The sequence below is a fragment of the Plectropomus leopardus genome, chromosome 5, assembly GCF_026936395.1.
Source record: "Plectropomus leopardus strain MGB_pleo_1.0 chromosome 5, ASM2693639v1, whole genome shotgun sequence".
Taxonomy (NCBI): Eukaryota; Metazoa; Chordata; class Actinopteri; order Perciformes; family Serranidae; genus Plectropomus; species Plectropomus leopardus.
In genome coordinates this window covers 12,189,387-12,211,819 of record NC_142180.1, presented here as the reverse complement: position 1 = coordinate 12,211,819, position 22,433 = coordinate 12,189,387, and the positions used below count along the sequence as shown (strand labels likewise).

At 40.2% G+C, this 22,433-nt stretch overlaps 1 protein-coding gene across 2 annotated transcripts; it reads left to right on the top strand.

Moving 5' to 3' along the window:
• The first annotated feature begins 5,424 nt into the window (after nt 1-5,424).
• On the top strand, nt 5,425-21,495 carry tmem125a (transmembrane protein 125a). 2 transcript variants are annotated; one of them, XM_042512054.2, is made up of 3 exons: nt 5,425-5,790; nt 11,954-13,467; nt 18,137-21,495. In XM_042512054.2, the coding sequence occupies exon 3, from the start codon at nt 18,574-18,576 to the stop codon at nt 19,270-19,272; it is 699 nt and encodes a 232-aa protein (XP_042367988.1). In that variant the 5' UTR covers nt 5,425-5,790; nt 11,954-13,467; nt 18,137-18,573; the 3' UTR covers nt 19,273-21,495. The 2 variants fall into 2 exon arrangements, with proteins under 2 accessions (XP_042367988.1, XP_087933652.1); XM_088077526.1 differs by lacking the exon at nt 11,954-13,467.
• The last annotated feature ends 938 nt before the right edge of the window (nt 21,496-22,433 follow it).

Sequence of the window (22,433 nt, the reverse complement as noted above, 5' to 3'; positions counted from 1 at the left end):
TAGCTGTGTAGTTGTTTTTATGTCAAGGTCAAACAACACATCATCTATTGCACCAAAAGTTACATTTTTTTAAGAGAAAAATCAATAAAGAGATCAATAAAAAGGCTGCAAAGAATAAAATATTGCATTTACATCAAGAAGATGCATTTTCTAATGCATATTTACTACCAAATCTGAGTTTCATTTACAAAAGTGGAGTGGAGGTAAAGGGAGAGTCTATTTATCTCCCAGTGTGTTCAGAACTTTATCCAGAAGTTTTGAGTGTGTGCTTGTACGTCTATTACTTACATTGTAGGAATTTAGGTATGCAGACAGCTTGTGGGGAGTCACCTCCCTTTCAGAGACAAAAATTAAGTTTGATAATTCACAATGTAAATCACTTTGTTTTAAGGTTTAGGTTTGGATTAGGGTTAACGCATTTAGCAGTTGAGGTTAATGTTAGATTAAGTCACCAGGGAATTAATGTAGGTCAATGCAATGCCCTTTTATGTGAAGAAAACAGATGATGTGTGTGTGGGGATACGTTATCTATGCAACACACTTTACCTCTAACCAGACAAAGTGTGTGCAGGTGTGTGTCGGTTAATCTGGGTGTCTGTGCATTCATGAGTGTGAAATGAAGAGTTATGGAAGTGACTGTATTTATTCCTGTTTGCATCACTAACTGCTTCCATATATCAGTGGCAATGTCCCAGGTCATCTCCCATTTTCTCCTCTCCTCTCCTATCTTATCACCTCAACAAAGTTACAATAAACCAAATTACCCTCCAGCGCAGGACACTCCTTCAACTGCCATAAAGTTCAAGATTACCATCTACCATTTCTACGTGACTATTTTTTGGGATGAAAATACAATTTTTCCTCTTTTGCATTTCAAGGGGGCAAAAGATGTTTTCTTACAGAAGTGTCACCACTATTAACAGATTGCAGTGCATCTGTTCACAAGAACACTCCCCTTTTCTCCCAGGTGGAGCAAGAGGTATAATAAACACAGATGGAGTCTTCCTGCCACAGGGAACACCTGGAGAGAAACATGGTGGCTCTGAAGAGGAACATGATGAAAAACAAGTTGAGAATGTCAACCTCTTGGCACTGTGTAGGCAACAGTAAAAAGCTCTTCTTGATGTATGAATCAGTTGTGGTTATAAAATAAAATAAAAACATTGCCTTGTGTTTCAATTATTAACATGTCAATGCTGTACATGGCTTTACTTCTGGGTGATATTAATCATCAAGGTTCTACTCTGAACTGGTTACATTTGAATGAAGGTCTTTGAGGAATTTTTCTGTAAGCAAATAAGCAAGGGCACACAAACAACATGCACAAGCAAGGTCTGGCTTTATACTGCAGGAAATAAATTATTATATTCTCTATCAAAAGTGCTTTTATAGAAAATGAACTTGACTTAATGTGGCCACTCCTTCACACAGAAGGAGCCAGTGAGTTCTGAATGACAACAAGTCACCAAAGCCAAGCAGCTTTGCCACATTGGAAGGAACATGCAGTAATCAACATCATGTGCCAAATTCATGATGAGTGTGTGTAGTCTGCCGTCTAACTGGTGATGAGTTTCTGTGTGTGAAGCATTTTTAAGAAAACATGACCTTTTTGCAAATTAATTGCACTTTGAATAAAATAGACTGCTGTGAGAATACATCAGTAACATTTTGCCTCCCACTGATGTTCCAGCTTCCCTGTTTGGGGCCACTTGATGGCAGCCACTTTAAATTAATTCATTGTTGATATTTGGTTTAGTCCTGTAGGGGGGCTCATAATTCAACTGAGGGGGAAAAAATATCCCACAAATAAACAAATAAGTCAGCTGCTAATGTAAGTAAATGACAGACCATATTTGTTTTTGTCAGTTGCCCCCCCCCCACTACACACCCCTTTACCTCCCTGAGAGAGTTTGCTCGCTGGATCGAAAGAAACACTGCGGTGCCTCAGCAAGGCTGGAAGGCTTGAGTGCATGAACTATCACCAGTGGCTGTGGATGCAAAACATAAGATCTGCTTATATTTTTAAATTGCGTCAACACATTTCAAAAGTGGCTTAGATTTACTTCAGCTTGCCTAATGAGTTAACATTAATTCATGCTTTCACTGCCAAATCAGAGTGGGAAACTGCTTTTCGGAGCTTCCTCAAAATCAGAAAGCAAATACAGAAAAACAGGTAGTGAAGTGTTATCTCAGGCACAGACTTAAAGATAAAAGCCAGGGTGTACTTGAAAAGAATTAGTTAGTAGTATGTCTTGTCTGACTATGTCAAAAGGCAAAAGTTCTAGCTGTTTCAAACAGCTACACTTAGGTGAAGAACCTACCATCATAGACAGAGCTGAGACGCACATTTACGGGCAGTCTCTCCTGGAAAACATTCATAGGGTTATGCTTGTTTGTACAAACAAAAGGGATGTAAATGTGTACAGAAATAATAAAACTACATAGAGAAGTTTAAACCCTGCTTACTCTCATCTCCGCACCTCTGGCCAATTGTTGAGTGAAGTGGGTGTGAGTGTCAGATTGTCAGTTTTAGATTGGCGTACGCAGCACCTCCAATCCCAATATTGGAAAGGTGTGGGTGAAGAGGGTTTAATTATTAGACAAGCAGTTTTGTTGGCACACTGTGTAGGATAAGCTCTCTGCAAAACTCACAATCCAGCCCTCGCTGTCAGATGGCAGAAACAATCGGCGTTTGGCTGCTCTTTCAAATAATTATCTTACAGCTACATTTTCCAAATCAAACATTGTAAACTGTGTCAAAGACAGAAAAAAAGGAAATATAAGAAGGGAGCAAGCTGATGATGGTATAGGGCTGAATTAAAATACTGTGCTTATATAGTGGACCAAAATACATCACAGCACGCTTAATCTATAATCTGTATCAATGGTACTGATGTCCTTCTTCTTGGCAACGTTATAGACCTGCATCTTACAGTCATTTTTTGAATGAAACATATTTGAATTTACTCTACAGGTTTAGACACTGGAGGCATAAAATGTTATTTTTACATTAGCCGAGTTATAGTGCATCTCTAACCTACGGAGGAGGTAAATAGATGTGAGGTACTTTTGATGCAGCCAAACAAAATCAATCAATAGGAGCCATTGTGTCAGAGATGCCATGATCGATGTGTTATGCCATGGGGAAGCTATTTATTATAAGGAACAATTAACTGTTAAGGCATTTCTTTCCTAAAAGCTGAAATACTGGAAGTGTCTGTTCTGATGCATAAATAAAAACATAGAGTTCTTGCATCCAGCTACAGTCCCACATTAACACTCACATACACAATATTGAATCCAACACAACGCAACCACACTGATCACTTCTTGTAAGCTTTGTTCTATAAATAAGACTTCTCAGTCTGCACATGCCATTCTGTGGTAGCACCACAATGTGCGAGTGACTAACTGTGAATGAAGCACTTGATCTAATTTTGGATCATGGCCCACGGTGAGGATGAAAATATCGAACCTGAAGAAAAGGTGGATAAGGAAGCCTGCTGGAAGGGGGAGGACAATTCTGAATATAATCCAGATTCTCAAGAATCAACAGATGAAGAGGCACATGCCAACTATATCTATATACAGTATACAGTATACAGTATACAGTATATATATATATATATATATATATATATATATATATATATATATATATAGATAGATAGATAGATAGATATATATATTTAAAGAGAGAGAGAGAGAGAGAGATGAAAGAATTGCTGCAACAAAAACAATATGGACCAAAAAAAAAACATTGTAAGGAAAAGGTAATCCAAAGATTTGTTAATCAATTGAACTCAATTGAATTCAAGTTGACTGATGTTGGTCTGGCACCATTACATGAAACAGTGGTTTCTCAGTTTAAATAAAAAACAACTAATGAGCACAGTGGGAGGACTAACAATTAATCAGTCAGCACCACTGGCAGGACTAATTACTTTGTAATGCTGTTGTCAAGCAGGTGTAAACTCGTGTTGTAATGGTGCGGATCACAGCTACCATGGTGCTAGAAATGACCATCACCGTCAATGACGAGTGGATCTGACTGGAAGCAGAGGACACTGTCAGCGGACAACTTCCCACTGAAAGTGGCCTCGTGCATAAATATGTGTAACTTGTAAACAGGGGAGTTATTTAAAAAAAATCATCCATCCATACAGTTACCTTGACTGTTGAAATTAGTTATACAACTGTTTTGTTGTTGTGCCAGACTGTAAACATGTTTATTGCTGCTGAAAAGTTTTGCATTTTAACGTAGGGGTGTATGGAGATTGACTCTGTTTTGGAGTCAGCCTCAAGTGGCTATGTGATGAACTGCAGTTTTTGGCACTTTCACATTGGCTTCAGTTTTCAGCCTAGGAGGATGCCACTTGGTGCAGACCCACAGTGGAGTAAAAGTACATTAGATTCTGGCTGATATGTGGGTGATGTGGTGTGGTGTAGGAAAAGCAAATCTCCCTCCCCCAAGGATATCAGTTAGAGTGGACAAAATGTCAGACTGAAGATGGAAATGAAATGTTAACAGTTTACAGTCCTGTCTGATATCAGGAAAATCAAGATGGGCATTTTGCACTATTCTGTCATTTTATAGACCCAACGATTACCCAGTAAATTGAGAAAACAATTAGCAGATTAATTAACAATAAAAACGATCGTTAATTGCAGGCCCAATAGCATTCTACATTAGTGTCTATGAATTTCCAGCACTTCTACTCAAGGCAAAGTGGCATGATTTTCACAAAATCAGAGTATTAGAAATATAATTCCATTTAGTTAAAAGATTTATTATAATAGATATAAAGTTGGCTGTGATTAAAATTAGTCTATAATTAGTAAATTTCCTCTTAACATTCATAAGGCTGGTCAGTTTTGGGTAGAAACACAATGTTGAATACATACACCTGCCAGGAAAATATAAAGCTGAGAATGCAATCTCTTGAAGTGCTCAAAAATGAGATTTTAACATTTAAAGTTCCATAACAACTGGCCAGATCCATGTGCCAATGAAGACAGTGTGATATAATCCCAAACCCCAGAGCAGGTACTAAATTATGTGCAAAGACAAGGTCAATGATGAACTGTGCCTTTTAATCCTGCAATCACAAATGAAATGTATGTGCCTGTGAAGTGACAAACAGCAGAAAAACAATAAGGATGCCAGGTGCTATAACCTTATTTCTAATGAATTATGACTTAATTAATATCATATCAATCAATCAAGACTGACTGCAAACCTTGTGGAAGAGCTTGCACAGATATAAACTGCATTTTCCCCCTTAGAGACAGAATGGGTTAAACCACTTCTGCTCCATAAAAAATAAGAAAGAAACAAAAAGCCTGCAGCTCCTCGGCTGATATCACAATCACAGTGGTTTTTATTTATTGGAGCTGTCACACCCCGTGTCATGTGCTGCGGTTCCCCACGGGGACCCACGGCGGCGCGGAGGTCGATCCACCGACTTGCTGTCCCCTCCCATCGGCGTCCCCTGCCGCCGTGCGCGGCCACACCTGCATTAAACGGGGAAAGTCCGTCCGGTGGAGAGGGAGAGAGACTGAGAGGCTTCAGAGGCGCGGAGGCAGGAAGCAGAGCACCTCCAGCAGCTCCCATCGCATGACTCTGGACACTTAGATCCGAGAAGGTTGAAGGTGTGAAGGCACGCGATGACTGGTGGGACTGAGACTTTGCAGCCGTGGAGAATACGGGAAGGGGAATTAGGACTAAAGACGAAAAAGGACCGGAACGATACGGAATAGAGGAGACCGAGTGAGCAGCGGAGCGCACAGGTAAGATTGGCTTCTAATAAAGTCAATACAGGAAGACGGGAACTGCCCCGTTACAACTTTTTCTAATCAAACACATTTTCTTTTTATTTCTCAGCTTTCTTTTTTTCGTTTTTAACTTGTTTGTGGGTGCTAAATTATTCACGTTTCCCCTTATTCCCTAACGAAAACAATCATAATGAACAAAATTAAATAATATAATGTTCATTATTGTTAAAACTCCATTATTAAGCAATCTATATTTGACCATTGACCATCTAATTTGCTAAAAACAGTGTTAATTGCTCGATCATTTATTTTATCCCCCTAGTCAAAGGCAAACGGTAATGATTTTACAAAGATTTGATCTTATTTAATTTTATTGAATTCAATCATTTTTATTCTGCTTAATTTTTGTATTTCTATACTATATTTCTTTTATTATAGACTGTATATTTATTTTTAATGTTGCAGATTAAGTTTTCTTGATTTGTTTTTTTTCCTCCAATGTCTCATCCCATAATAATGCATCTTCAAAGTCATTTTCAGTTTTGAGATGAGAAGCAAGCTCTTATGTGTTTGAGAACTTCCTGGAAGGCTTATAGAGTAAACATTGATAAAACTGTCAAACACAAAAAGCCATAATAACCAATTTCCAATCATTCACTATTTAACTTGCTACTGAATATTAAATAATTACAACTTATACATTAGCAGACAAGACTGTGGATTCAGAAGCATCAGCCTCTAAACAGACCGTTTCTTAATGTATTAACTGTCACTTCTAAGACAGAAATATATGTATTACAGGAGTTTGGGTGATGATGAAACTTTTTTCCCAATAGCAGTAATGTTCGTTAGTTCTGGACTTTCAGGAACAATGAATCACCAATTTAGTTTCCATTAAAAACAAGGAAGTAAAACATGTTGACATTATCACACCCTGACCTTTGCACCAGCAGGATGGCCCACAGTTATCAAGTGCACATAAAGGCTAGTGTGAAGCACTGTAAATGCATGGGGCCACTGTCATAAGCTCTGAGGTCAGTTTTGCTGCATTGTGGAAAATTCATAAACCACAGATAGAGGAAGTGTTGTCGATGCTGTATTCAAGTTATTGTCACTGGAACAGATCAATATACTGTCCATGCATGACCCCCTGTGCCACCTTGCTCCCATAGATCTGTTGTAACTACTTGAAAGACCAAAGATTAATCTTTACATAGGCATTTTATATTGGTCACGTTGTCACTGTTTTACAACAACAAATACTTTACAGATCTATTACCTAAAAACAAGTCAGGCTGACAACATGTGATAGACCTCAATAGAAAAGAGCCTGGAGTCAACATAGAGCGCTGAATGAAAGAGCGGGAGGAGTGTGAGTGTGTCTGAGGATGACCAGGCAGAGTGGAGGAGCTATATGAGAGCTCTGTATAGGTGAGGTGTGCGTTTCGGGCTGTGTGTGTGTGTGTGTGTGTGTGTGTGTGTGTGTGTGTGTGTGTGTGTGTGTGTGTGTGTGTGTGTGTGTGTGTGTGTGTGTGACATGGATGCCAGACAAAGAATGGAGCAGAGAGTAGGGCAGAATCTTAAATATCCCCAAGAGGCATTTTGTTTCACAGTCAGCAGATACACAAAGTCAGGCATGTAGTGTGTCGTCAATAGCAGCTGTACCAACTGTCCACCTCAGTCCCTGCACATAAAATACATACACCTATCAGCATAATCAATTCATTTCAGCCAATTCCAAAAAGTGAGAGTTGGTGAATGATTATATAGACATTTTTGTGTATTTTTGTGTTGAGGAAAGTCATTCTCTCATTCAGAATAACTTAATGCTGCTCTAATGCAAAATCATTCATTACAAGACTTGCTTTGTAAGGCTCTCCTGTGCTCAAAAATCAGCAATAATATATTAACCATTCCATGCTGATGTTGAGCAGGTATAATTTTCACTTTCTTAGTTTAGCTTGTGAGCATGCTAACTCTTACTTATTAGCACCAAACATAAAGCAGCCTACAGCCAAGGCTGATGGGAAAGTTTGTAGTTTTGCAGGAATTTGGATAAACTATTTCCAGTAAGGACTAGTTGCTGGGCAACCTGGAAGGTGCAGGTCTAGGACAAGTAACTGTCTGGCACATAAACCCTGTAAAATAGGACATTGTTTTCACACCTCGTTTTTTTGCACCGATTAAACAAATTAGATATAAAGTGTTAATTACTGAGCTTTAGAGGTTGCTGGCACACGGATTTTGTTACCTTTGCACAGAGCCAAGCTTTTTGTTTCCAACAGGCCCCTGGAAAAGCAGCTCAGTCTTGCAGACATTTTTTAGTGGCCACTTACAGTACTGCAGCAAAAAATCTCCTGCAGTCCAAAAAGCATTTTTTTCTAATAGGCTACCATTATAGAGGACAAGTCTGTAAAACTGTTGACAGGACACCTCGAACTGAAAACAAGGTCAATTATGAACCTGTCTATTGTGATTTTTTTTAACCATGGTGGTTTTAAATTTGTAAAACTTTCTTCACGCTCAGAAAAGCTGTGTCAATGCAATGTTAAGTCAATAAGTTGAGTGGGAACTTGCATGCAGGGCCAGTAAGAAAAACGTTACTATGCATATTTAGTGGGCCTCATACTGCAGAAGTAAACCCAAAAACTAGAAACTTTTATTGGTGTATGTGCTAAACGAGCAGCTCCATTGGAATGACTAGGCGCCATCTTGGCATCCGGCATCCAGGTGTTATCATAAATCTATGGTTTCCATCCCTTGTACGAAGCTATGTTTATTAGCTGTGTGGCTGTGTAGCGTACAACCATGAAGGTGGTATCATCTTCTCATCCAACTCTCTGCAAGAAAATAAATAAATGTATTTCCCAAAGCTGAAAATATTGTACCATACCACCAGTTTCTCGACCTAAATCATGAGGTGCTGCTGCAGTATACAGATGTCACTTCAGCTAGTCAACAAATAAGACAGACAATCAGACTCTGAGCCAGCCATCTCATTCATTACAATCATTATCACCAGACCGATATTACATTAGAATATGCTGAATATCAACCCTGAACCCATGGGGGGGGGGGACAAAGACTGAGGAACAAAAAGAAAAGAGAGGGCTGCCTCTTTCCCATCGTCAGCAGGAGTAAAGCAGAAGGGGACCAGCATGTTAATTGGTGATTTGATTAGTGTTTTAATATTGCAGCTGTGCACGACAGAGAAGAGCAATAGACTGCCCAGAGGTTTCTCTTTCCTTTTTTTAAAAAAATCAACAGTCACTCCTCTGATGGAGGCACCGACACAGCTTAGTCATTATGCATGTCATTCTTCTAATTTCCTCCAACTTCTAAAGAAGGAAATCATCATTTCTGTGCTCTGGTTTGGTAATGGAGACTATTTGACGGAAGCAGTAATATTCAAGTCATTTTGAGTCTGGCCCAGCATTTAAGAGCCCCATTTGGCTCCTGCTGTAGTAAAGGGACTGAATGGGGCCCACAGCCTGTGCTAAACTGAACAAGACTGGGCTGGGCTACAGTTTTGTCAACAGCAGTGTTCACCACCACTGAGAGGAGGAAGCTCCATTTAAAAAGGGGGAAGTGCCATATGCTGTATTAGATAACAGATTGGGAATGTGTTCTGTGCATTTTTATGAATCCTGTTTGGGTCTGTATTGATAATGTGTGTTTTGTTGGGGGTTAACAATACTGAGGTTGATGAATAGACAGATTTGTAATGCTGGGAATGATGAGGAGTAGATAAAAGATCATTCACAATCATTCTGACCCCCCCACCCAGCATGAAAACAGGTGCAGCATGGTGTGTATGTGCTTGCATGCAGTGTGCCACATGGGCTTTGAGTCAGGCAGCATTACCTGGAGCCAGAGGGGGATCTGTGGCAAAGACAAGTAATCCCCCCGACCCCTTGCACACATCTCTCTCTCCGACACCAAAACGCCAGAGCAGACAGCAGACTGGAGAGAGATAAGAAGTTAGCCAGATAAAGGAGCATTGGTAGTGAGACAGAGGAGGAGAGGCGAGAGGTAGAACAAAGTAAGGAAGGTGTGGAAGGCTGGAGAGATAAGGAAGGATCGGAGGGAAAACAGATGGAGATGAGTGTGTTTGTGTGTGGATAAGGTGCCGGGAGGGCAGGTCTTGGCTAGCCATACCAGTCGGGGTGATGCTGTGCCATAAGCTGAGAAATGAGCTCGCTCAGAAAGGGTGGAATTAAACCATCTGAGAGGAGCCAGAGAGGCAGAGGGAGAATTGAAACAGGAGGGGTCTGTTTAAAGTCTCCAGAAATGTCAATGACTGTTAAGACAAAGAGCCTACAGCCAAGAGAGTGTCCAGCATGCTAACAATGACGTTGCAGGTGCAGGTGTGATACTTTTATCTCATTAACTACTTAGCGTGTTAGCATGCTAACACCTGCTAATTAGCACCAAACAAAGTACAGCTGAGGCTGATGGGAATGTCATTAGTTTAGATTTGGTCATAAAAAAAGGTGAAAAAAAAGCTAATAGTAACCTAGTGCAGACACTCAGTGAAAAGTGGGGGGACATGACTGTTTGAAACAAATTTCTTGGCAATCATTTCATAGTTGTCTACACATTTCGCTCAAAACTATAATAACAACCTCACTGTGACACTAAAGGAAAAGTAAGGGAATTACTGAATCCATTATGTTATAGCCTTTGCAGACCATGAATATCTACATAATATTTGCTCCAATAAGCAGATGCTGAGATATTTTACAGAATAAACTTTGACCTGCTGATGGCTATAGATGAAAAGTCAGGGGGACACTAGAGTCATTAAGACACATCCTCTTGGTACCACGAATGTCTTTACCAATTTTTTTGGCAATCATTCCTAAGTTGTCTTCACATTTCACTCAAAACCACAAATGTCACAAAAATGACACCAGACAAAAAGTCAGGGGGTTACCAAAGTCATTATGTTACATCCTCTGTGGACCATAAATATCTGCATGAAATTTTGCGTCAAGCCATTTAGTAGATATTGAGATATCTTACTGAAAAATTGAAAACTTTGAAAAAAAAGTAGATGAAAAGTCAGGGATCACAAAAGAAATTAGGGATCATCCTCTGGGGACCATTAATATCTGGGCAACATTTTGAGTCAGTCCGTTGAGTAGATGTTGATATTTTACTATACAACAAGTAGTTTCGACCAAGTAATCTGATTGGTCTACGAGACTTTTAGAACAGGCTCAAATATGCATTACAGCACACCTGCCTCAGCACTAAAAAGATTACTCTGCCATTTCTGAACCATAGCTCCAGGAGACATGAAATTAGTACCGCAGTAATGCAGCAGTACCTATAATATCATTGTCACTATATTAATAAGGGAAAGTACTTGTAAATACAGCTGAACAAATGAAAAGTACCAGCCACCTCACTAATGGTTTAAACTATAAACTAACACAAAGATGACATTATTCAGCATAAACCACCATGTTCTGCACAGATAAACACTGACAAAAAAGTGACATTTGTATGTATGACCAAAAAACAGCAAACTTATCTGCAAACTAAAAAAACACTCAGTCCAAATCTAGGCATGATGGGAAATATAGGCTAAGTGACTGGGTCTGCAGTGAAACGTGAAAGGCTAAACGGCATCAAGAAGCAGAAGATTTTGCTAAATAACAACATTTTATAAATTTAGGCCATGATGATACCTCCATCTTTTTTCATTAATTTTGACTTTTGGTCTTTACCTTGCTCTTGAGTTATTGGAAATAAAGTTTGCGGGTTAAATCGCAAAATCTGTAAATGGAAAATGTTTTATTTGTCTGCAGATGTCTTAGTTGTAACACAGAACTGAGCAAGCTAAGCATTTCTGTGTCTATATCTGCTGTATATCTTCTGTATAGCTGCTTGCTAACCAGTACTGCCATTTTTAAAGCCACGCTGCTGTGGTTAAGTGGCTCTAATTTTGACAGGGTTTGTAATACAGAAGATACAATAAAAGACTAATCATATTTCAGTTCTTAAACATTAAGCATCATTGAGATTTCAACAAAGTGATGCAATTGCTGTTGGAGGAATATAAGCTGTAACTCATTAGCAGAACGAGCGCTAAACTGAGCCATAGTGGTGAGTTTACAGTACCGTTTGCTCAGCTGATGTAAAGGTCTTTCTTTCTCTCTGTCTGTCTTAGGTTGTCCCTTGTGATTCCTGACAGAGTGAGGACAGTTACACTGACTCGGCCATTGTCTCCTCACTGTTTCTGGACAGAGTGAGGCTCCCTGGGTGCCTCAGCTGTCCATTGTGACCATAGAGAAAAAAGAAAGATCCAGCTTGTCTGCATAAAGACCTATTCAGCATCATTTCACTTTGCCAGGCGCATTTGCAACCTCAAGAACAGCAGTAAAGCCTCAGCACTATCCCTAGCCCCGAGCCCTCCATCCTCCGTCCCTCCTACTCTAACCCCCTTATCCCTATCCCGCTCCCTCAGCCCCTTCCATCTCTTCAGCCCCAGCTTCAGCCTCAGCCTTTGCCCCATTTGGAGTCCCAGATGACAGCTCAGAAACATCCGTTACCCTCCTACTCTACACGAGCCTTCTTTCCTCTCCCTCCAGCCCCCGTGGCGCTTGGCACCAATGCCCATCACATAGACAGATGGAGCCAACCCTGACCCCTCTCCTTGCTCGTGGGGACGCCAAGAGAATCAACGCCTGACTAGAGGAGAGGGGGAGTTTGCGAGTGTGTGTGGAGAGGGGGGAGACAGGAAGGGGAGGGGAGGAGAGTATTGCTTTGTCACCACGGTAACACATCGCCCAGTCTTCCATGGACTCCCCTTCGGCCCAACCCGAGGCCTTCGGATAAAAACGCACACAGCAGGAAATTCAGCAGCAGGACCAGAAGGACCTCCCCCCCCCTAATTGTGCCTGACATATTTTGCTTTGATTATTTGGCAGAGATAACTTGTTCTATGTTCATGTGGAGAGAAGATGCCAACATTTGAAAGAAACAGGAAACCACAAGAAGACTAATGTAAAAACGCTAAAGGAAAGCCCGCTCCTCAGTCTAAAGTGTTGCTTGCATATTTCTGAACACCGCACAAGTTTCATTGAGCCCCACACTTCCTTTCCCCTCTGGCCTCTGTGATCTAAACAAATTACAGTAAGAAAATCTGCAGTCGCTTGGCAAAAATATTGCCATTTTTACTGGCGAACCAACACATGGGAGGGATTTTTTTTTTACAGTAAGAAAGACACTTCATAAATTTTGCCTCCCACACTTGAATAAAGCTGGAGAAGTTTTTTCCCTGACAGCAAAAACAAAATACTGGTGGGCCAGAGCTTCCTTCAGTGTGCATGTACGCATGTCTTCATCTAAGCAGTAGCATCATGCATTACACCTTCTTTAAATGGACCAACATTGACTTCATGTCAAGGCATTTGCAGTTTAATTCTCATGACTAAACATCCCACCTGAGTCCCTGCAATTTTTTACAAGAAGCAAGATTTTGGCTTTTCCTCTGTTGCTGGATTTTGTTGCCGTTTTCTAACATCCTCTGCTGACCGGCATTCTGACTAGCATATAATGCCAGACTACCAATTTCAAAAGAACCACGCATCAACAATAAAACAAGACACTAATGGCCGGTGAAATGAATTCAGCAGGCTGACATAACAGAGGGGGGAATACCTGAGTCCCAGTGCTTCCCAGGTAATTGGAGTGCAGTATGGTGTTTTTTTTCCTCCAAAGCACAGCTTCTCTGGTGACCTTGCAGGCTGAAAACCTAGAGGAGGCAGAAACAGAAAGAGAAAAGACGTCCAAGGTTTACGATTATCTTTGGGATTTTTCATCATTACTCTTGGCGAATTAGCATAACAGAGAGTGTTTGGACCGTTGTCTTCAGTCATTTTTGCTTCGTCTGCAGGACTGAGCATCCGGCACACACAAATTATTCCTGTCAATTTAAAGAAATCCATTTAGAATTTTCTTCAGAGGGAGCCTCTGTTTTAATTCAATTGTAATACTGATCACTGGTGCAGCTCCTCATGGCCTCTGTGAGATACTTCAGACAGTGAAATACGCTGATATAACGGTCGGTTTTTGATGAATAAGTTACCATCACATTCATTTGGGTTGTCAATCCAAATTCCTGAATTGGGCCAAATGAAATGACGTGGATCATCTTAATGCTATTTCTCATCTTATTCATTTTTACAGTCGGTATTTTATGAATATGCAAAGAGCATTGTGGGAGTTGTGTGAAAATTCACAGCTACAGTGTGAAGATTCATTGCTAGACAAAATGCACAGGAGGTTTTTAGTGCACAGGTGAAGTGGAGTGAGATGTTTCACTCCTGGCTAAAAGCATCTATACAACAATTGAGCAGGTTTATTGTGCAATGAGTCTAAGAAAGTCTCATTTGCGATCTTTGTCAGACTATGATAGCAGTTTGAGATGTGTCGGATTGTGCTGTGAATGCACGGTGAATCATAGTGCTACGATGTAACTGCCGTTACAGCTTTACAAAGTTTTCATCTTTGCCAGAACCAACGTCTTTCCAGTCTAAGTCCTCTTTTTTTTAGAGGTTTCTCACAGCTCCAACTTGTCCACCTTAAAGATCCCCTATTGTAAAAATCTGATTTCCGCGTCTTTCTTATTTTAAAAGGTAGAGGTGCTACACTGACTACAAGTCATAAAAGTATAAAAACACTCAATCCACAGAGAAATGCGCACAGCAGTATTCTGAAACTGTGCCTTTTAATGAGCTGTCAGGACTTCCATGAAGTTGTGATGTTGCAAGTAACCTATATAGGTAAAAACTGCTGCTGCAGTCCTGCTACTGTTTTAGTGGAAAGCCAAAACACAAGTATGAACCTGAAAATGAGAATTATATGGAGCATTTAAAGTGGGATCTCAGACTGCTATTTTTGATTCATGATCAAAGATTTTATCAGGTTTCTTTCATGATAGTCAACTCCAATATTACAGTGTCAACGGCCCTTTAGCAACTTTAACTGCAGATGATGAGAACACTGTGGTAGGCCTACCTTGGATAAACTGAGTCATGTGGAGTTGTGTAAATTGTTTGTGCCTCTGTACCTGTTTTCTTGTACTTAAAAGGAGGCCAGTGGAGAGTGAAGCAGTGAGTCAGTGCTTTTGTAAAGATATTTACGAGGCCAATATGACACGGCTGATATGACAGTCTAGAGGTCATATAAGTGATAAAAGAGGAAAGGCAGACACAGTCCAGCGGGTTCTGTAAGTGTACGTGTCTACAGGGATCACAGTGTGAAAAACACAACATGGGGTAAGATATACTAGTGTCGTTAGGGGTTCGATTTCATCTTATGATCTTTGTTGCATGCCATCGCCTCTCGCTCCATCACCCGTTGGTGTCCCTGCCTCACTTTACTGTGAGCTGTCTAATGAATCAGAAAATAATCTTTCATACACTTGTACTGTATGAAGGGAGGTGATATTTTCAAAACTTTAAATAAATAAATAGGATAAGGGGCGGATAGAGCTGGAGTATCACATTATATTGTTTTTGTCACCTTAACACCTTTTGCGCCACAGACACACACACACACACACAAAAACACATACAGACACACACCTCAATTACTGTGCTATTTCTGTGTTGCTACCTGTCAGTGACACTGAGCTCAAACCAGCTGGGATTAATTAGTGAGTCCACACACACAAACACGCACACACGCGCACACACACACACACACACACACACACACATACAAATACACCCTCATCTCTGTCTTTCTGTGAAATATACACAAGCACATCATAAGAGAATAAATACACACACCTAACTACTCATTTACAATTGCACCCCTGCTTACCAAACACACACACACACACACCCACACCCACCCACATACACACTACCATCCATCAAATACAGGATGTGTAAAGCTTCCAGAACAGCATGTTGCCAATAAACAGCCCTCCTTCTCTGCTGTAATTACTTCACTCTTCATTTCACACCTTGTGTATGCATCTTATATCTCCCCATGTCACTGTGTTACGGCTCTGCCCCAGCACAAGGCGATACCTGTCCACACTAATAAGAAATGTGATCTTGCATTTAGCTTTTAGTCTTTTCTAAACAGGCTGAATAAATAAATCTGACTGGAATTTGTTTTTGTCGCTGCATTTAAACTGCTTTCTAGAGGTGAGAAAAAAACAGGGAAATTCTAATCTAAATGTGAGAACATGTTCTCGTTCTCCAGATTGACATGTACTTTTTTTTTTTTGGTGGTGGTGGTGTTCGGGGGGCATGGGGGGGTTGTGTTAGCAAAATCTATGGCCGGCGAGGACAAGCTGTAAGTCCGGTCAGCCTGTGTCGGGGCCGTGTGGGCCTGTGCCGTGCACTGCTGACTTTGATAGAAATAAAGCTGCTGACAGGTTTTAAAAGACAAGCTGTCGAAAGCCATAACCTTGAGGATGATTGTTTGTGTTTGTGCATGTGTTTGCTGTGTGATTATGTTATGGGGGTGTGATGAGGTTACAAACTACAGTAGAGATTAGATATGCTGAGGTAAGGTAACAAATGACAGAAGAGCGAAAGGGAATAACACAAATATATTACAAAATATTCAAAATGTATCTTTAATAAACATTTTACAGATATGTGGTAAAAAGACAGATAGACAGAAATACAGACAGATAGATAGATAGATAGATAGATAGATAGATAGATAGATAGATAGATAGATAGATAGATAGATAGATAGATAGATAGATCGAAAGAGATAGATAAGAAAAGTGAGAAAAGAAGATAGTCTGGATTTAAGGTACTAGAGTTCAAATGGGAGGGCTCATTGAGCAAGAAAGTGTGGGGGGATGTGTTTGGAAGGAGTAGAAAAAAAATTTACATTTGTGCATTAGCTTTTTGATCGTGTGCGTCTGTGTGTGTGTGTGTGTGTGTGTGTCTATGTGTGTGTATGAGCATTGTTTATTCTATCGGCAGCTGATGCTTGTTTTATCCAGCCACCTCTGTAGTGGCAACTCATTAGCATAGTGATAATGAGAGATAGGAAAGGTTGCAAGTGTCAGCACACCAAGTTTTTTGCACAGTCAAAACAGCAAGTTTGGATGTTCAGAGAAACTGTTTGTGTGTGTCTGGATTATTATCCACCACATACAGCAAAGAAGCACAAACTTCGAATTTCAATTTGTAACTTGACACCAAGCTGAATATTTCTTCTGCAAGTCTTACCAAACACAGGGTGTGGTCAGAGGGATGCTCTATTGCCCCTGTTATTACACCTGAGCCATGCAAAGGTGTGCTGAACAACCCCAGAGGGTGCACCACAACATGACTAAAATTAAGAACTTAAACCACCAATGTTAGCACTAACAGGATTTTTTCCTGGTATGAAGTTACTTTTTAACTCGAAAATAAATTTGTTCAGAGCAGGAAAAGCTGGTTCTCAATTGGAACCCCCCCAAAAAGCAGCTTTTTCTTAACCTGAAGTGAGAGCAATGAGGATATAAAGGGGTGTGTAATATTCTAAAGATAGGAGAAGATGTCGATGGCATCAGTAGCCCAGTATTGAGTCCTACAACCTGGAAATTAATTAGCATTTCAGTATCTCTGGTTCCCTGGTCTCAAAGTCAATGGGTTTTGTGAATAGTTTTTTGGTTAGATGCCTGAAATAAGGTCTGTGGTCAACAGATACTTAAAGAGACTTTCAGGTTTTGCTCCACAACATAAAATATCTCAGTAAATATCCTACTTGCGAACTTTGAAGCTTTTATGTGTTCCAAAAAATGTGGTTGCTAACAAGTGGCTAAATGACACATCTAGCAGTGCTGGTTTTACAGCCTTGTAGTGGCGACTGTAGTGTAGGTCATCTTTGCCTGGAAATAGTTTGTTACATCTGGCGATTACATTAAGGCTTCAAAAATCCTGAAAATGGTGTTCATTTGTGAAGATAATCTTACTGAACAAAGCATGTGGTAAACGTTTGTTTACCACAGAGTATAGTTTCTGCAATGATCCAAAATCCAATGGAAAAATCCCATAGGCTTTTTGACATGAAAACCAGGGCGACGTTAGCTTCCGGGTTGGCCTACAGGAAAAATTCATCCTTGGGGCACTGTATTGTGCAACACCCTCCATATATACAATATATACATTCTATTGTAACATTTATTAATGGCATTTCAGTAAGTCACAACACTGGCATGTTCACACACTGGACATGATATGGACAGTGATGTTGAAACTTCTGTAATGAAGCAGCAAAGACCCACCGCTATCAGTAGCTGAAAAAAAACACATTAGTAACTGCTATGGCAAGTAGAATTACACACTGCACCCAACCCTGATACATTTCCATTTATCTTCTCTTTCAGGCAAATGCTACACCCTCCAAAACCACACTGGAGATTCTCGGGATGTCTGGATTCTTTGCTTTGGATGTTGAAGCTGTAAGGAGGGTTCTGATTTACCGCTGTATCCAGTTATTGTGAGCTGTTAGTATTTCCATTCAAACAGGACCAAGAGACCTGAACTGATGTTGTGGAACTTTTGAACAGAGGCCAGGGCAACTAAAACCACAATACACTGAGCTCAGTCAAGTGTTTTAGTACATTTGGTGCATTACTTTCATATCTTCTGCATGTTTGCCACCAACTCAAGCCACCTTTGCAATTTTTGGGATAATATACATGCAATCACGTAAAACTGACACACTCATGGTGGCTGCTAAGGACTGAAAGGATTATCAGGTGGATTCTGTCTTCTCTGTTGTGGTGGCGACCTTATTCAACAGGCTGGGAGTGGCATCAAGATGCCTGAACTGGAAAACTTTGCCCCCCTGAGGGGTCAGAGAGGCCCTGAGCTGGGCCTAAATGGTCCAGCAGACCCACTTCGGATTCAGCACAGCATCCTGGAGGAGCAGGTGGAGTTGTGGTGGTTCAGAGATCCTGGGAAGTCTCTGCTTTGCTACTGCGTGGCCGTACTTCTTATCCTGGGCTGCGGGCTGGGTGGCGTTGGTCTTCTCTCCACCACCACCAGTGTCTCGAGTGAATGGCGGCTGGGTGCAGGCACAGCCCTCTGCCTGCTGGCTCTAGGGGTCCTGCTCAAACAACTGCTCAGCTCAGCAGTGCAAGACATGAACTGCGTTCGAAGCCGACAGCGGATCAACATGTTAAAAAGTGGTGGCTTATCGGACCTCCTTGTGGTTTTGATAACCGGGCTGTCACTGGTGATTTGTGGAGGAGTACTATTACGTTTAGCCCTGGCGAACCACATGCCGAAGCCCGGCCAAGCCCTTAATGACATGTACATCTCTGGAGTGGTTTTGCTAGCTGGAGGCGGCGCTGCAGTGGTGGGCGTTGGGATATACTCTGTTGTGGTTGTCCTGCTTGAGAGGACAAGGCACGGAAGAAGGTTTGTGGATCGGGTTTTGAATATCTTCACTGTTTCTGGACATATGGACCGTCAGGCTCGCAGAGAAACTACCTCCAGTCTGGCTAACCTCATATGAGATGCAACACTAAGACGTTGTATTCATCTTATTCAGATTAAGATTCATGCTTCAGCTTTGTCAATCGATGATTGGACTGTGTATGAGGCAAAATGAGATGAATTTGTGATATCTGCTAAGTGAAGACATTCACAATCAAATCTCAGAGCACAGAGCAAGGGTGAATGGATTTCAGTGACACACTAAAGAATAATCAGATGGCTATGCTCACAATACAGCTGAAAATGTATCAAGTCAAAAACATGTTCTTAAAATTTAACCAGGTACATATTCAGTTGTTGTGGCAAATACTTCACGAGTGATTTCTGAAGGCACTGAATCAGCATGGTATTCATGTTCTGTAAATCTTATTGCATTCACACAAGACAAACGCCAAAGTTTTGGTGCCTGTGGTAGTTTGGCAGAGGCAGGACATCAACACAAAAGCATTGTGAAAAACTTGAGTGGTATTTATGGAGATTCAGTAAAGTTTAAAGCACACATATTAGCTGGAACACATCCTAAACTGATAGGAGAATTGTTGTTTTACAAACAGAAGTGAATCAATGTTTTTGATGTTATTGTTATCAGCTTGGTGCAGCAGTCTGCAATTGAACATGAAAGACTGTGGTGTGAGCATAGCCTACATTTAAATAGGTCATTTGGTTGATCTAAAGCTCTTCTCCACAAATGGTGTTTAAATAAAAATGTTTAGACTACACAGATGAAAAGACAGACACCCATCTTGTAGAAGGTGACACAAGGTAGTGGATAAAGGGATTCTCTAAAAATGGGACTGTCGCATATTCAAGATAATGTATGTATAATAACCATGCATTCTGACACTGTGTCCTTGGGCCACACACCTGAACACCACCTGCTCAATTGCTATTATGATGTATTATGAATAAGAGCACTAGCTGAAAGGCTAAAGTGTAAATAGATACAGAATCTGTGATGGATGGGACATACATGAATTTTCTTTGTGATTCATGTGCAACCTTTCTGTCCATGTTCACATGGATATATGGAAACATTCAGATGACCAATTGAAGGGATTTAAGGATGCACAGTACATCAGTTTAATTATTATTTAACGTAATACATGCAGTAGGGCTGTGGTATTTGTGACAGAGCTTGTCGAAATTTCATTGTAACATTTGACTTCTTGTGCACATGATACAAGACAACATGATTGTTGGAGAATTACATCACAGCACTCAAGAATGTACGGATCATTTGTGTTTTTGTGCATCAACACAGTATTGTCATGACTTTTAATCTCGCAGCGCTTTGTTTTTCTTAAACCTGCAGCCTATTTTTGATATTAACACTGAATCAGGTGTCTTTGTAAAGTTTAATGTCCATTCAGTGCGCTGACGTCATAGAGAACCACACATTGCTTCAGCTCTAATGAGTTTTTTTTTAATCTCTTAGCTTATTGTTTTTATGATATGGATGAGTATAATTCTCATCAATTTGTATAGGTCAAAGCAGACATTTCAGCTTGTCATAGTAGGAAACCACAGGTGTTGTTGATAACACTAATGACGGCTCTGTTCTCTTCAAGTGCTCCAGTAAGAGTGACAGTGAGCAAGCATGCAGTACCCTGAAATCAAAGCAGCTAAATGGAATACAGCCATCATTAATTTCTTTATTTGCACCTGTGTTGTTCTATTGGTAAACAATGAAGCTCCAATAAATCTCACACCACCTACCAACCACCAATGGCCAAACAAAGTTACAAAGTGGCAGATGAATTAGCTAGCGTCTTGCGAAATAAATGTCCAGTTATTTTCCTGAGAAGCTGATGGGTACCAAATCAGAACTAAAGAGATGCCAGTAGCCACTGGACTTACTTTCATCAGAAGCTGAATTCTGTATAAATGTCAATGTGTCTGCTGAATGTGTAACTTACGCAGGCAATGGCAAAGGTCCATAAAAACAGTTTGGACATGTCATTGTCAACTCTTATTTCAAAAAGAGGTGTTTCCAATGAGTTGTAAATTACTGCGGCTGTGCTAGAACACAAAAGCAGCAATCATAAAGCAAATAAATATATTTCCCAAACTATGACATGATCCAAAGTATGTCCAATGGTAAATAATAAGATCGTTATCTCTTTAGCCGAGAGAGTAATGCAGGGATGATGTTTTTTTTTTTGTTTGTTTGTTTTTTTTTGTAGGCCAACACAGAAGTTAGCATTGCCCTGGATCTCTCAATAAAAGACAATTGGTTTTTTTACATTGGACCTTGGATAATTGTAGAAAAAAAGCTATGTGACAAACAGAAGTTCATGAGTACATTTTCAGCATTATAATTTTCACAAATGACCACCACTTTTATGATTTTTGAAGCTTAAATACAATTGCCAGAAGTATAAAGCTAACATTAGGCTTTTAATGAACTGCACCACGGCTGCATGACTTAAAAATTGCCACCACAAAAAGTCTGTAAAGGTGTGTTCAATGTAAAGACTTCTAGCAGGCCAGTATCATTTAGCCATTTGTAAACAGAATTCACGAGTGGGGTGTTTTGTAGAACGTAGAACAAAATGTGTAGGTGTCTTTAGCTTATGTAAACCAGAAACAGTATTTCAGCCATCTTACCAAAAACCTATTCAAAAAAACGAAAAACGAACTAGTTTCCAGGGTTTAGGACTCATTTCTGCCCCACTCTATTATTTTAAACTAGCTTGTCAACTAACAAGAGTAAACCAGCTAAAGTATAGGTTTATAAAACACTCATTGCAAGGCTCTCTTTCTTTTTATCTGTGTTTGGTGTGATTCATAAACTGTGGCCTTTGTTGAGAAAGCAGTTTGCAGTTATGTCATTGGGTCTTTTTGTGATGTTGGAGATGTCCTTGGTGCATTCTGGGACTGAATCTAGATATTATGACATCAAGCTGTCTTATTAAGCCTCTGCATTTGATGACAAATTTGCCAAAACAGGTTTATTGGATAGCGGTTCTGTGTAGTCCACTTGATCTCCCCCTAATGGCTAAAAAGTGATTAGTGCAGCTTTAAGCACCCCAGAGAGTATAAAATGAAGGATAGTTGGAATAGTCATGAAAAGATTTTGGATGGCATTATATTCCTACCAGTTTTGGGGGAAGCTGACATATATTCAAGAAACTGGGATCCTTTTTTTTGGAAATGCGAAATCAGGGCCAACTTTACAGT